Below are 14,975 nucleotides of genomic sequence, written 5' to 3'. Positions count from 1 at the left end.
ACAACTTCAAACTGACATCTTGGTTAAAACGTGATCCAAGGTGAAAGTGATGCCTGCGACTGGTTTCATGCGAGTGCCGTCAATAATTTTCGCATGAGATCATGCTGGGTTTGAGCAACTCTGGCATCCACAACAGCGTTGCGCATCTTTCTCTCTTCCTCTTGAGAACGAATTAACATATCCCTGTGATGTGCAGAAATTCTTATTCTTATCGCCTTATTCGTAATTATAACTAAATATCCGACTTAATATGCTTGGCTCACTTGAAGTACTTTGGTTTTTTTTTATGTATTCTGCTTCCTATCAAACATCAGCTAGTTGCACGTTATCTGCTTGTACGGAATCGTCACTTCGTTCACTAAGTCGGTCAGAGCACGGGTCCAGATTTTTGAAACAAACGCGATTATCGTCGTAGCAACGTACAGCGCGTTCTTTTGGGTAGCGAATATACTTCAAAGGCCATACTTGTGTCATTTTTTTTTACAAATGTGTAGGGGCACACAGATACAGCAATACAAATACAGTTTGTACTGTAAGCACGCATCCCACTGAATGTAAAGCATAAAATTTGTACCCCAGAGGTTGGAGATTGAAGAGCGAAATTGCGCCACAACTTCGCGTTTAGTTTGAGGTGAAGGTGGCCTGGGAAGTAGCACCCGCATTTGGTACTGGGTGCATTTTTAGTACGACACGATTAGAGCTTCATTATAATGTGTTGTACATTTATGCGTGCGTTTTAAGCCTAACGGCGTAATAACCTGATAAAAGCATATATGGTCGCTGCAAAGTTCTTCTTTTCTGAGTGCTCAGACTGAGCTGCTGGGTGTGGCTTACTGTGGCTTTCAGGCTGCACGTGCTTTCTTTTTTATGCGAAAGCATCAAATGGCACATGGAACACAAAGCCGGCGTCTGTCGTCTGGACAAGCGAAAAATGGCAGCTAAATTTCTATTAGCTATGACGCCAAATCACAAGCGCGCCTTGATGGAGCACAATGGGCGAAAGGGAACTGCTGCCGCCATAGCGCGCCAGGTATTTCGTGAGGGGAGAGGGCATCGCCCGACGCCACGTCGCCCTCGCTGTCGCTCTCGGAATCCTGTGTTATTCGCGCGTTCCTTGTCCGCGCAAGCTCTTGCTTGCGTTCTAACTGCGCCTCGGTAAGGCCAAAGCAAAACGCACCAAGCCAATGCCTCCTACATATATCAGCCCTGTGCGCGCTCCTTCATTACATCATGCTACTTGGACCGAAATTTTTCAATTGCCAAGCCCGGCGTAACGAAAGCGGTGACGTCAAAATATCTGCGGCTTACTTCGGAGCGTGCCCATTAGATTACATGGCAGGCAGGCATGCTAGCATGATGTTACGGATCGAAGTGCACCGGCCTTGTGCTATCTAGGAGGCGTTATCCAAGTGTCTCAACGCGCTCGCTTGCCCGGGAGGAGTTCATAATTCAAAATACCGCTCAGCGGCGTTCAATTAGACATTAATGGTTTCGCATTCACAACTCATAAGAAGTGCTTAGGTGTCTTAGGATATTTTGTTTTTTACGGGTCGTATACCATCAGCGTGAACTGCACTAAGTGATGAAGCGTGCATTAAAGGTTCGCGAAACTATCCGCAGACAAAGGAATACCGAGGGAAAGAAAGCAGAAAGAAGAGAGATATATATATAAATGAGATGCGAGAGGTGGGGAGGTTAACCAGAAGATAAAGATCCAGTTTGTTACCCTGCAGAAAAAATGCAACTTTAGAACAGAGAGGTGAAGATGACATAGAGGTAATTAATGAAATCCTTACTAGGCTGGCTTCAGAAGCGGCAGTTGAAGTGGGAGGTAAGGCATCAAGGCAACCAGTAGATAAGCTGTCCCAAGTAGCAAGGGAACTAATAAAGAAACGACAAAGAATGAAAGTGTCCAACTCAAGAGATAAGGTAGAATTCGCGGACCTGTCAAAACAGATCAAGGAGATAACGGGAGAAAAACTGAGGAAGCAGTAAAAAATTGACGCAGCATGAAATCAGTGAAAAGAAAGCTTGGCATAGGACAAGCCAAGATGTATGCACTGAAAGATAAGCTGGGTAATACCATTAGCAACTTCGAAGATATAGTAAAAGCAGCGGAATAGTTGTATACTGACCTGTACAAAACCAAGAGCAGCCACGCTGCCTTTATTCAAAGTAGTAATGAACAGGATACAGGGGCTCCTTCTATAACTAACGATGAAGTTAGAAGGGCCTTGCAATACATGAGCTGGGAAAAGCAGCAGCAGAAGATGGAATGACAGTCGATTTGATCAAAGATGGAGGAGATGTCATGCTTCAAAGCCTTGCGGCCCTTTAAGCGCTATGTCTCACGACAACAAGTGTTCCAGAGAACTGGAAGGATGCCAACATTATACCAATACACAAAAAGGGAGAAGGTAAAGAATTGAAAAAATTATAGGCCCATTAGCTTATTTCCAGTATTATATAAAATATTTACCAAAATAATCTCCAATAGACTAAGGGCAACAACGGACTTCAGTCAACCAAGGGAACAGGCAGGTTTGAGGAAGGGATACCCTACAAGGGATCACATCCATGTCATCAATCAGGTAATCGAGAAATCCGCATAGTACAATCAACCTCTCTATATGGCTTTCATAGATTATGAAGCGACATTTGATTCAGTAGAGATACCAGCAGTCAAAGAGACATTACTCAATAAAAGAGTACAGGAGGAATACGTGAATATCTTGGGAAATATCTACAAAGATTCCATAGCTACCCTTCTTCTCCAGAAGAATAGCAGAAAGATACCTGTAAAGAAAGGGGTCAAGCAAGGAGACACAATCTCTCCAATGCCGTGCATTGCATGCTTGGAAGAAGTATTCAAGCTATTAAGCTGGGAAGGCTAAGGAGTGAGGATCAACGGCGAATATCTCAGCAACATTCGGTTTGCAAATGCACCATCCTGTTCAGTAACACTGGGGACGAATTGCAAGAAATGATTGAGGACCCTAACAGGGAGAGTGTAAGAGGGGGGTTGAAGATTAATATGCAGAAGACAAAGATAATGATCAATAGCCGGGCAAGGGAGCAAGAGTTCAGGATCGCCAGTCAGTTTCTAGAGTCTGTGAAGGAGTACGTTTACCCAGGTAAATTACTCACAGGTGACCCTGATCAAGAGAATGAAATTTACAGAATAATAAAAATGGGTTGGAGTGCATACGGCAGGCATTGCCAGATCCTGATTAGGTCCTTACCACTATCATTGACAAGAAAGGCGCACCATCAATGCAGTCTACCGGTGCTAACATATGGGGCAGAAATTTGGAGACTGACAAAGAAGCTCGAAAACAAGTTTAGGACTGCACAAAGAGCAATGGCACAAAAAATTCTAGGCATGACGTTAAGAGACACGAAGAGAGCGGTATGGATCAGGGAGCAAACAGGGTTAGCCGACATTCTAATTGACATTAAGACAGAAAAATAGAGCTGGGCAGGCCACGTAATGTGTAGGTTAGATAACGGTGGACCGTTAGGGTTACAGAATGGATGGCAAGAGAAGGGAAGCACAATCGAGGATGGCAGAAAACTAGGTGGGGTGATGAAATCAGGAAATTGTCGGGCGCAAGTTAGAATCAGTTGGCGCTGGGCAGGGGTAATTGGAGGTCGCTGGAAGAGACATTCGTCCTGCAGTGAACATAAAAATGATAATGATGGTGATGACTGGAGAAAGGGTTAGGGGAGGCAGAAAGATAGAGGAAAAAGAGACAAACGCTGGAGAGAGAGAGAGAGAGAGAGAGAAAGAGAGGTTGCCGAAGTATAGGCGCGTTCCAATTTACAGCATTTACTCGAATTTAAGTCGACCCCTATATAATGAACTCGCCGAGAAATAAAACAAAAATGTAATTGAAATAAACGGTGAGCGATATTTTTTTTAGAAAATGAAAATATTTAAACAAGAGAGACCCTTATATTTACTGTAAGCTCGGCTACTAAATCTCGCTACTCGATGCCTACTCGCTACTCGTTACTCGCTACTCGTCAGAATTGTCTCGTCGGATGCTTCGCAGGCGTCCACGGCTCCCCAAACGACATCGTCCTCGGTGCCGTCGAGTGCGTTGGATTTGCAGCATTCCTCAAAGCCGGTCTGGATAATCTCCAGGCTGGCTTTACGGCAGGTGCGACGGAGGAACTCCGTTAGCTCGCTACTTTTGCTAGCTTTGTTCGCGAACATAGGTCGAACATCCGTTGGTCACGAATGTAGGTCGATAGGTCATGTTGGGTCACATTTTCGGGGAATAAATTGACATATTCGAATAAATACGGTTGTCAAGACTGAAATGTGTTCATCTGGCTACGGGAAAGTCCTCATTCTTCGTTTCAGGATAGGGCAGCACATGGAACTCTCTCGAAAGGAAATTCCATAGCCGTCCGTATTGCGATCAACAGCATCACTACCCAAATGAGAATTTCATGTCTTACCATTAAAAGAGAAAGACTCAAACCGCAGCCAGAAGATGTTATAACGCAAATTTATGCTGTCGGTGAGCAATTTCGCTCGGAAGAAGATTGATTCCATTCGCTAATTTGCATTTTAATGGAATCTCAAGGACTGTTCAGGCAGTGCTAACAATACAATAATCTTATGATAAGCTTTGCTGAGCTGACCACAAGAAAGAGGTATGCATGACGAAACTGATGTGCGAAAAACGAAATACGTTTATTATTACAGAATGTTTCCGCGTATCATGTCGGACATATAGTGCTGCCTTGAACACTTAAAAGAGGGACGCCGTTACCATATATCGACTTTCGGTGCATAAGCTTACAAAACAGTACTTAAGTTTTTTTTCTTGTTTTTTTTTACGGTATGAACTACAGCCTCGATGTACTTTCCATATCCGCAGGCGCTGTTCTTCGGAACACAGAACTCGTTTGCGTTACTTAATTCATTGCGACATCCTCAAGCTTAAGTAATGAAACTATGCGTTTTTATATATTTCTTGCTCCGCGCCCTTGCTTTCTGCATCTAAAAGCTTTACGTCGTAGCAGCACATAAATGAACAGCCGGTGAATAAAAAAGAAAGATTTTGTTTTAAAAAAGAAGTTGTAGAGTACCACTCGTCGTATACTTGCGTGTCATGAACGCATGTCATGAAAACTGGCTTACTTGATACCGGAGTGTTTTTTTTTTTCTTCTGCCTGTCTTCCACGAGTTCTGCGTAGTTTTCCTTTCATGCCTTTCCCCCTTACTTCTGCTGCCTGGAACTTTTGATGCTTCAAACTTCGACAGATAATTTGCACCAAGGCTACCACGTGCGACTAGCTGTAGTACCTTGTAATTCTTTCCGTGATCTATTCCGCTTATTTGCATGCGATGTGTAACTATCAGTGTTTCTCTCGTGTGTATACGTATAACCTCCGTGACGCCAAATTTACTGCGAAAGCATTTCTTTCACACACAGGAGAGCGCAGTTTTCTAAAAGAAAAAAAAACTTTTTTTTTCTTTCTCGCTCTCTCAGATTGTTTTTTTTTTTTTTTTCTGGTGTGCACCGCGTCGCCTTCGTTCGCTACGGTATTGCCTGCTCTGGCCTCCGAAACAAAAGTACGTACTCACGTCCATCTCAGAGTCTGTGTTGTGCGGATCGCTAAAGGGTTCGCGCGACCGTCATCCAACTGCCAGAGTTGTCGCAATAGCGTGACATTGTTTTGCTTTTCTTCGCCGGTGAAGCTGAGGCAAATGAGGCGGCCTGGTAACGACGAGACGACGCCAGCGTAACGGAAATAACGGACAAACTGGCGCAGCAAGCCAACTTACGAGCTCTTAACTGCTTTCGAAGTAAGCGAACAACGCAAGATCGATCAGCACGCATCGTACAGAGGTACGAAGTCGCATTTTAAAAAATTCAATCGTGGGATTTAACGTCCCGAAACCGCGCAATGAGTTATGAGGGACGCAGTATAATTGAGAGCTCCGGATCAATCTTCACCAGCTTGGGTTCTTTAGCGTGCACCTAAAGCACGGCACACGAGCGCTTTTGCATTGCGCCCCCATAGGAAAGCGACCGCTGAAAAGCCGGACATCGTAGGAGCGATCTCGTGCTCACAAACGCAACGCCACAGTCACTGAGCGACCAGGGCGGGTGAGTCGCGTTTGAGCACAGTGAAAGGCAAGGAGGTTTGCCTGCAACAGGCATAGGCGGAAATAGGTACAATGTGGCAGGCGAGACGAATACCCGCACAAAATGAAAACTCAGCTCAGTCCCACTTTCAAAAGCATTGGTCATAATACGAACGTATAAACGTGTACCCTGCAAAGCAGTGACTCATTTTTCGCTTATTCAAGAATGAACTTATACAAATTAGACAAATTACATAAGCACCCACTAACCTAGGTCTACTTGTTCAACGCATCGTTGCGCAGTTTTAATCCGGGATAACTTCAAGAAGGCGTGGCAGCTTGGCATCCACCTAGTTGGCATAGCCACCTATAGCCGCACCTAGCTCCCCTTGTGGTTGCGGGGCATTATTTAATCAATGCAGAATACTAAAGCGCTATGGTGACCAGCGTGCACGTGAGATATCCGAGGCATTTTGCATCGACAAAAAAGGCGACATGTGTGCGAGCGTGCCTTCGATACCGCTCCTCACCAAGGAACTCGCGTATATTTTACGTAGATGATGGAAACCATTTCGTTGTGTTTTTATATATTTCTGTCTAATATTCTTTTTTTTTATATTCATCATCGTCTCTATCTTCCTGACCATGTATTCCCACTTTGGTATGTTCTCCTCTCCCTACTGCCTATTCAAGCGCCTGTATATATATTATTGTGCGCGCAATAAAATATTGGTTGATAGCCAGCTCTTCACCTGTCTCAGTCTCAATCTTTGCGCTGTTACTCATTTTTTCAGACATGCATAAACCGGCCCATGTTAGCACTTCATTAAAAAAGAGAAATGAATGAATGAATTCTAGGGTTTTGCATGCCAAGAACAGCATTTCATGATGAGGGACGTCGCAGTTTCGGACTCCGGAATAATTTTGACCACCACAGGATATTGAAAAAATAAAATAAAAAATAAGCGAGAAGTCTGCTAGCTTGCCACGTGATCGTTGCGTCGTATGTTGGCCTTCCTTCCTTTATTTCGTCTATTTTTTTACTTCACACCATCTATTTATTTACCCCATTTACTGATTTACTGGAAACAACTCCGTTTGATGTTTCTGAATACTGCATTTGCATGGAAGGCTCCGCGTTTAGCTTGGTATTCTAAATTTTTTTCTGAATAGTTTTGTTACAATTCAGCTAGGCTTGTCGCAAAGGGAAATTCCTCGCGACTTTCTCAAAAGAAAAATGAAAATTTTTGCCTAAGTTCCATGAGTACGCTGCGCTGCGCAAATGAGCTGGAACACCACAACGTAATAAACGGTTCTATATTTCACCGAGAGTGCCTGCTTTCGGTGCCGCTGCCGCTGCTTGAAGCTTATATTTAACTTCAAGTTGCTGCTTTCCATGAAGCTGTGGTCACACTGTGTCATAACAGTGCTTCGTTTGCCCATCCACTCTTTTTTTTTCTCTTTCTACATCACTGGCCTGTAGCTAAAGATCTTGATGACGTCGCTTTGTTTGAATCACCTTTGAGAAAAAAAATATTACGTAGCAGCTTATTTTAACGTTTGGTCCTTAACTTCAAGCTTCGCAGTACCTACAGGGAAGCGGTATATTCTTGCTACCGCGACCGCTTTGGTGGAAGGCATGCGAAGAATGCTGATCATGCTCATGGCTATAAAGTGTGATTTGGCGCAGCGTTAAGCCTCTTCGGTGTGCCATTTAAGGCGGTAGCTATTATAGGCTCCTCTCTCGCTCACGATGCTGTGTGGTGACGTTGAATACAAATGCTCTCAGCGTCAGCCGCAGGCCTAATGGAAACGAATATTGTCCCGAGTTTAGGTCCCTGCTCGGCGACATTTAAGCCGTTACGCGCCGTCGTTGTAAGTGTCGTCACCCTAATTGGATCAACCACCCCGGTTTATGGGCGGCACGTAACATGTTATCTCTTGTCCTATCACTAATCTTATCGCACACCAATCTCAGTGGCGAGAATTGTTGTAAGGTACACATTGTTAATTAGATCCATGATGTCGCTCCACCTGTACAGGGTGTCCCAGCCATCGTGCACGAACATATAGAAGTGACAAATCGTTCTAGGCGAAAAAAACTTGGTGTGCGTTGTTGAGGAAACGTCTGTAATTTGATTAGTCCCTGGCATCTAATTAGTTAGTAAAACCAATTAAGTAGCTTTTTATTGGTTGTTCTAATCACCAATGTGCCAATTAGGGAGTTGCAGAGAATTCTAAGAGACGTCTACATGACGTTTTTTTTTTTTTTTCATGCAAGGTACTGAACGCACATATATATATATATATATTCTGTTTTTTCACGCAGAGAGTATGACCGCCAAATATAAAAGCCACCACGTTACTACGAGCCCGCGCTTATTGAGTAGGAGTGGTAGCTGCGCCGCCAAACAGTCTCAGTGGGAAAGCGAGCTCTTCATCTGCTACGTGGCCTAGTGGCGACGATAACAGCATGCGTGTGATCTAACAGCACGCGATCCTCGAGGTCTGGTATGGGAGAACGCAGGGAAGGAATTTCGCTTGCGAAAGCTATAGACGGGGAGTGGAGAGAGCGTCTAGCTTGGCAGTGGAGCCCGCCTGCTGAAATCATGGGTTCGCAGCACTGAAATATTTCTACCTGGGCTAGTGCTATTGAGCCGAATCGAAAACCTTTTGCGGCTGAACGCTCCCTAGAGGGCACGTGACAACTTCCCGCGTATAACTAAAATTTGCTATAGGGCCCTGGTGAGGGGCCCTTTAAGTAATCCAGGGTGCGCTCTATACAGGCACATTGAGCATTGAGCAGCAAGCATGTGCTTGCTGAGGTAAAGCTAGGGAAAAGATGGAGCACGTTTTATTACAATGTGGAGATATCTGCCCAGTGGTCGATTTAGGTACCAATGGACTCCTTGAAGCCCTTGGGTTCAGCGAGAGCAGGCGGAAAGTAAACATGTCCACAATAGAGATTAGTAAGAGGCGATTAGAAGATTGGTGTAAGTAGGAAAATTACAACGGAGAAAATTTCGTTATGGGAATTCATCGTGCGTTTTTTTCTTCTTTTCCTTTCTTTTTCTTTTTTTACCTAGGTAGGACATTAGGCAGTATAATAGCAAGAGCTTGTTCTTTTTTTTTTGAGCTGTGGTTAGGCGAATTTTCGAGCGACCGACTTCGGGAGTTACATTCAAAGCAGCTAGAACTACATCTTTGTCTTTACGCTTGAACAAAAATATTTTAGAGCTCAGCTCTTATGCGCGCGTTCCTGCGGCGAGCGTCGGCGTCGGCGTCCCTCGTAACCGAGCGAACGAGCAGAGCGAAGGGTGAAAGAGTGAACGCGGAGCGCAGCTAGGCACTAAAGACGACGATAACGGAGCGAGCGCGAGGAGGAAAGCGGAGGAGGAGGGTGAAAGCGTAAAAAGAGAAGCGTAGTGCCTTGCGCGGCCAGTCGCGCGGCAGTTCTGCGTGTATTCGAGGGCGTCTTTCATGCTTGGAAAAACTTTTACGTAGCGCGTATCGAGCAACAAAAAGATGTATCGGGAATTTTTCATGCTGCTCTATAATTTTCTCATTGACACTTTTCGTCCAACTATAATATTTGAGAAGTTGACATAATAGTTCTGCGGAAACCCGCAAGGTCGAGAGAAATAATTAAGAAAGGGAAAACGGGTGGATGTCTGATTTTCCCTTTGATAATTTGAGAAGTTCATTAAATAATTAAGACCAATTATGTGATGAGGCGGGATGAAAAAAATAATCTGAATATCTCCAAGCGACAGCAAACAACATTACCTTGGTTCTGTGCAGCTACGTGGCATCTGTATATTTTTAAAGTTTGCCTAAAGAGTTTACCTAAGAGACAGAAAAACCGTGTTCACAGCATATTCATGCCTAATGTGAACCACCTTTTGTTCCAGCTAGCTGACACGTAGTTTTAGCGCTAGCACCGAGACCCTGTCTCTGGATTCATAATTTGTTACTTATTCGCCTGTCCTTGTGCGCATAATTCTTCCCTATTGTTCACGAGTTCCAAATGGCCTTGGTACTTCTTTTTTAGCTTTCGTTTTTACGTTTCGCTTGGTCTGTTGTCGTGTTGAACAAACATATAAGCTCACACAACACGCATCTAAGCGTCAGCAATGCTACACCGTACCTCGTCGATCTCAGCGCCAGCGCGATGATCTTTGGATACGTAATTTGCGTTGAATTATCCTTAGGCGTTTGGGCGAAGATTACGCCAAAGCGTTACTGATGTCAGCTGGAGCACGTCACGTATGTCAGGCATGTGACACACGTATTGATAGTCTCGTTTTAATGCGCGTCAATATTTTACGTAGCATTGTAGTATGACAACGAGCTAACAGCAATTTTTTTTCCAGTCGAACTCTTTTTATCACGAATTACGACCACTTACATTCACATAAGCGTATGCGAACTAGGTATTTCGAATCACTGCGTATTGTTTGCTATGTTCTTTTACGCATCTGATTTTGTTTTTCTACAGTCGATGTCGAGAAGAAAAAAACCCATTCCTGCGATTTGGTTCCGTACGATATTTTAAAGCGCATGCCATGCTGATCGCATAAGAAAGAAAAAGGGAAATTGTTCAATATAGTCCGGAAGCTGCGGTGTAATGGAAAGTAAACAGTATTTTAGATGCTCCAGTACGTCGAGTGGCGCTTTGACAGCACTATATGTTGACATTCCGGAACGCTCCGGATATTTTCTAACGTAGATGATGACCAATATCTGTGCCGCACTCGAAATTTTGACGGCGTAAAATTCTAGAGATAATTATAACTTGAAAGGTAGCTTAGCACGTCAGTGAACGATGCTATTAACGAATATATGAAAGATAATAACCTTTATTTTAGCCAAAAGGTAACCTTAGAGTGCGCGCAAATTTTGATAAAAGTGATATAAACATTTTATATACTACTAGAACTTAATGAAATGAAGACTGAATACTAATGGCAAGGTTGTTATCGTTATTTTTTGTGATTTTAGGTCTATTTATCCAAAGAGCCAAAAAAAATCGAATTTCTATTGTAACAAATAACTTTTGTCCGAGTTAATAAATTGTACGCCGCTTGGTCACTTTATTAACCAAGAACTACGATTTGACGCTCGGCGGAGCTCCTATAGAGCGCGTCCTTCGGTATGCACTGGTCAAGTGACGTGCGCAGATTTTCATTATATGCTAACTTACGCCTCTCATTTCCAGCCGCGTGGAACAGCGCGTAGGGGGCGCTAAAACGTGGCCGCCCGTCGACGCTGAAGTGCCCGCGAAAACGCGTGTCATCTAATTTGCCTGTCTGGCCGCGTTACGAAGCGACAGCCTCGTTCACGAAACGCAGTTACGGCACACCCTCGGTGTCGTGCGCCGTCGTAGTGTTTGTGCGTCCCTTTCGCGGTGGCCGATAACAGCGCCGTAACCGCGGCCGAGGTGCGTTCCGTCTCGTACCCTCTGTCATCGGTAACCACGTGGAATGCAGTTAAGCGGGAATGCAGCGCCGCCGTAGCGCAACGTTAATTGTACGCACACATGGCCCACGCATGCCAGGCGGCGTGCGCCGCGCTGCGTATATACGTCAGACACTCGTGACCCACTACATGGAGTGTTACAGATATGGGGCCCTGCCTATAACGTCGATATATTACAACCTTTTTTTATTCCAAACTCCGGACGTCAAATTTGCGTAACCGCCGACGCAAGCATCGAGCAGTGTCCCGCAGCGTTGTTTGAACGACCCAATCAAACGCTCTCCTCATTTATAGGAGGCAACCTTTGTTTGCTTTCGAAACGAACAGCAGTGCCTATCTTGACAGGTTTTTCTTATATAATAAGCTTTCAAGAGGTGAAGAGCACGCACCAGTGGAGAGGGGTTCAGTTGGGCTGAACTAGCGCAGTGAAAGTGGATGAGGAGGAGAGTGCCGGCGTCTGGCGATTGCCCCACTTCTTACTTAGCTTGCGGTCGCTGGTCGAAAATCGCGGCGGCGTGCAACGGAAAATTAAAAATGCCGCTAAAACCGACCCTCAGCGAAGAAAGTTTAGGAGAGGGATGACATAAACATGCCGAAAGGGCTCAAAGATATTTATTTCACACAAATAAATTCATGCTTCCCGGCAGCTCCGAGTAGCCAATGTCCGAGTGATCGGTAAGCAGACATCCTCTATTTCTTTCAGAACGGGACAATCTCTGGCTTTTGCTAAAAAAGTCTAGCTTTGTTTGGCATATTCATGACATATTTAATGCGCACACGGCACTTTGACGTGGTGAGTTATCGCAGTTTTGTGACGTCGCGGGACAGACAGGCGAAGTAGGCGCAGCCCGAAAACCTTTGACCAATAGCAGAGGGCTGATGGTAACAAAGGTGTAGAATCGGAAATAGTTATTTTTTTTTTTGTGTGTGTGTGTGTGATTGGTCTAACCACGAATAATCAGTGTGTACAGATCATATCAGATGGGTAGTTTTCGAGGTTTTCGTGACGTCGCGTGACACAAATGCGAAGTGGTGGTGGCCCAAAAATGTTTCACCAATCGTGGAGGGCTGATTGCAGAAATCGAACAGAAACAGCTTGGAATAGCTTTACGTTATTGCGCCCATGGCCCATCCTCTTGCCGCCTACGCGATGCCAATATGCCCTTAACTTCGTGTTGGGGCTTCAGCTTCACATGATTAATATCCTAGTACTTGATTACTACTACTATTACTAATACTAGTAGCAGTTGTTAGTAGGGAGAGCAGTAATCTATAGCGCTAGTGCTGCTCCAGTACCAGCAGTATACTGCTAGTCCTATAGGTCTCGCTACTACTACTACTACTACTACTACTACTACTACTACTACTACTACTACTACTACTACTACTACTACTACTACTACTACATCCGCTACTAGTAGTAGTAAGTGGTGTTATAGCGGTAGTTAATCCTATTGCCAGTAACTAGATTAGCTGTACTTAACGGTGTGAGTCTACTATACGCCCATAACCACGAAGCGAGGAGAGCGAGAGAGACAGAGCCTGCACGCCCTTATGTAGTGTGCGTCTCCGCTGTTCGCAGTGACGGCCGTGACGTGCAGCGTCCTCACGCTGTCTGCGATTTCGTGCGACCGGTTCACGGCCATCCTGTACCCGTTCCGCGCACGCATCACCAAGCAGCGCACGGGCGGAGTGCTGGCTGCCGTGTGGCTCCTGTCGGCCACCGTCGCCTCGCCTCTCCTGCTCTACACGACGCCCTACAACGTGCAGGTAATACTGTCCGCGCTTGTCTTTTCCGCGAGCGATAAAACGACGATGTTATTGTTGTAATGTCCGTGGGAATGCCCGGTCTTCGGACACCTTCAGCACTGACAGCACCACCAGCCAGTAGGCAGTACTGCCCACAGGCTCACAGTGTTATGGCGCATGGATCACTTCCCTTCTAGTGAACTTCTGTGTTTCTACGCCAGCACCGCTAAGTTATGGTGGAAGAAAAGCCGTTAATTTTTATTAGAGTCAAAACTTTTGCTCAAGTCATTTCTCGACGGAAAATCGGCCTTTTCCTTTCGTTCAATTTTATATTGATGCGAAAGCATCAAATTGCCCGTTGAGCAAGAAAGCTGGCGTCTGTAGCAGTGAAACGGCACCTGAATTCTAATTGGTTGCGACGCCACGTTGCGTGAGCTCCTCGACGAAGCAGAGCGGGCGAAAGCGAACATCTTTTGGCGCGCCAGGTGCTGCATGAGGGGAGAGGGCATAGCCGCGACGCCACGTCACCCTCGCTATGGGGCAAGGAACGCGTATCCGCGCGTTCGTTGTCCGCGCCAGCTCTCGCGTGTGTTCTAACTTCGCCTCGGTAATCGCTATAAACCAATTAATATATAAGAAGACAGGACAAATTCAATGGAAAAAAAACGTGTGCGGATGTGAGTTTAGAGCCTACGACCCCATGCTCAGAAGCCGGGTGTCTTTCCCACTTCACTAAACCAGTGCCGCCTAGATAGCCGGCCTGTGCACTCTACTTTATGACATCATGCTACTTGGGCCAAAATTTCCATTGCCCAGCCGGGCGTGACGAAAGCGCTGACGTCAAAATCACCGCGCCTTACTGGGGAGCGTGCGCATTAGATTCTATGGCAGTCGAGCAGGGTAGCATGACGTCACGGATCGAAGTGCGCCGGTCTTGTACAATCTAGGAGGCGTTGGCGAAGAGTCTCAACACATTCGCTTGCCCACGAGGAATTCGTAATTCGAAGGACCGCTCAGCGGAGTTCAATTGGACATTAACGCTCTCGCATTCAGAATTCATAAGTTTTTAGGTGTCGACGTTTTTTTTGTTGTTGTTGTTTTTTTTTACCGACATGAAAAAACTTTTACCACCCTTACTAGGCGAGCGAACGCTGTCATTACTAGCAGTTTCCTCTTCTTTCCAGCTATACGTCTTCGAAGTTAACTCTTTCAGCCATACTGCTAACGCGTTCGCATAAACGTTTACTTTCAAGCTCGCACTGTGAAAAGCAGGCGCTGCGTGATTACGGAGAGGATCACGCAGGGGAAAGCAGGAAATGTGTGTCGGTAGAGAACAGAGTTAGAGTGATAGCCCATTACGTTGGGTGCCTACAGACACGATTAATGAACATTGTTGCACGCCGTGCGACTTACCCCTGGCACGTAGGGAAATACAGGAGAAGCGCCACAACAGAAAATGGTGCTGATGAGCGCTGGAGTATGGCTACGTCTACTAAAGGTTCTTTCTCCGACCCCGCTTTTGACGCTCGACTGTGGCGCTCTATCCTCATTAAGCATGTATAGTGTTCAAGTTATACAGCGTGTCCCAGCTTACGCGGTACAAGCTGTTTAAAAAAAACGGGGTTAGGGAGAGGGGGGCACG

General features: G+C 45.4%; 1 protein-coding gene across 3 annotated transcripts in view; it reads left to right on the top strand.

The window, feature by feature from the left end:
* The window catches only part of LOC135906740 (QRFP-like peptide receptor), a 351,749-nt gene that overhangs the window by 309,293 nt on the left and 27,481 nt on the right, over positions 1-14,975 (top strand). For all 3 annotated transcript variants that reach the window (XM_070522107.1, XM_070522110.1, XM_070522115.1), the window contains exon 3: positions 13,167-13,354. In XM_070522107.1, the coding sequence (XP_070378208.1) occupies positions 13,167-13,354 (188 nt within the window). The remainder of the gene's footprint in view (positions 1-13,166; positions 13,355-14,975) is intronic.

This window comes from Dermacentor albipictus, chromosome 1 (assembly GCF_038994185.2).
Source record: "Dermacentor albipictus isolate Rhodes 1998 colony chromosome 1, USDA_Dalb.pri_finalv2, whole genome shotgun sequence".
Lineage (NCBI taxonomy): Eukaryota > Metazoa > Arthropoda > Arachnida > Ixodida > Ixodidae > Dermacentor > Dermacentor albipictus.
The sequence above is the reverse complement of the archived record's forward strand: the minus strand, read 5'-3'. Positions and strand labels throughout refer to the sequence as shown.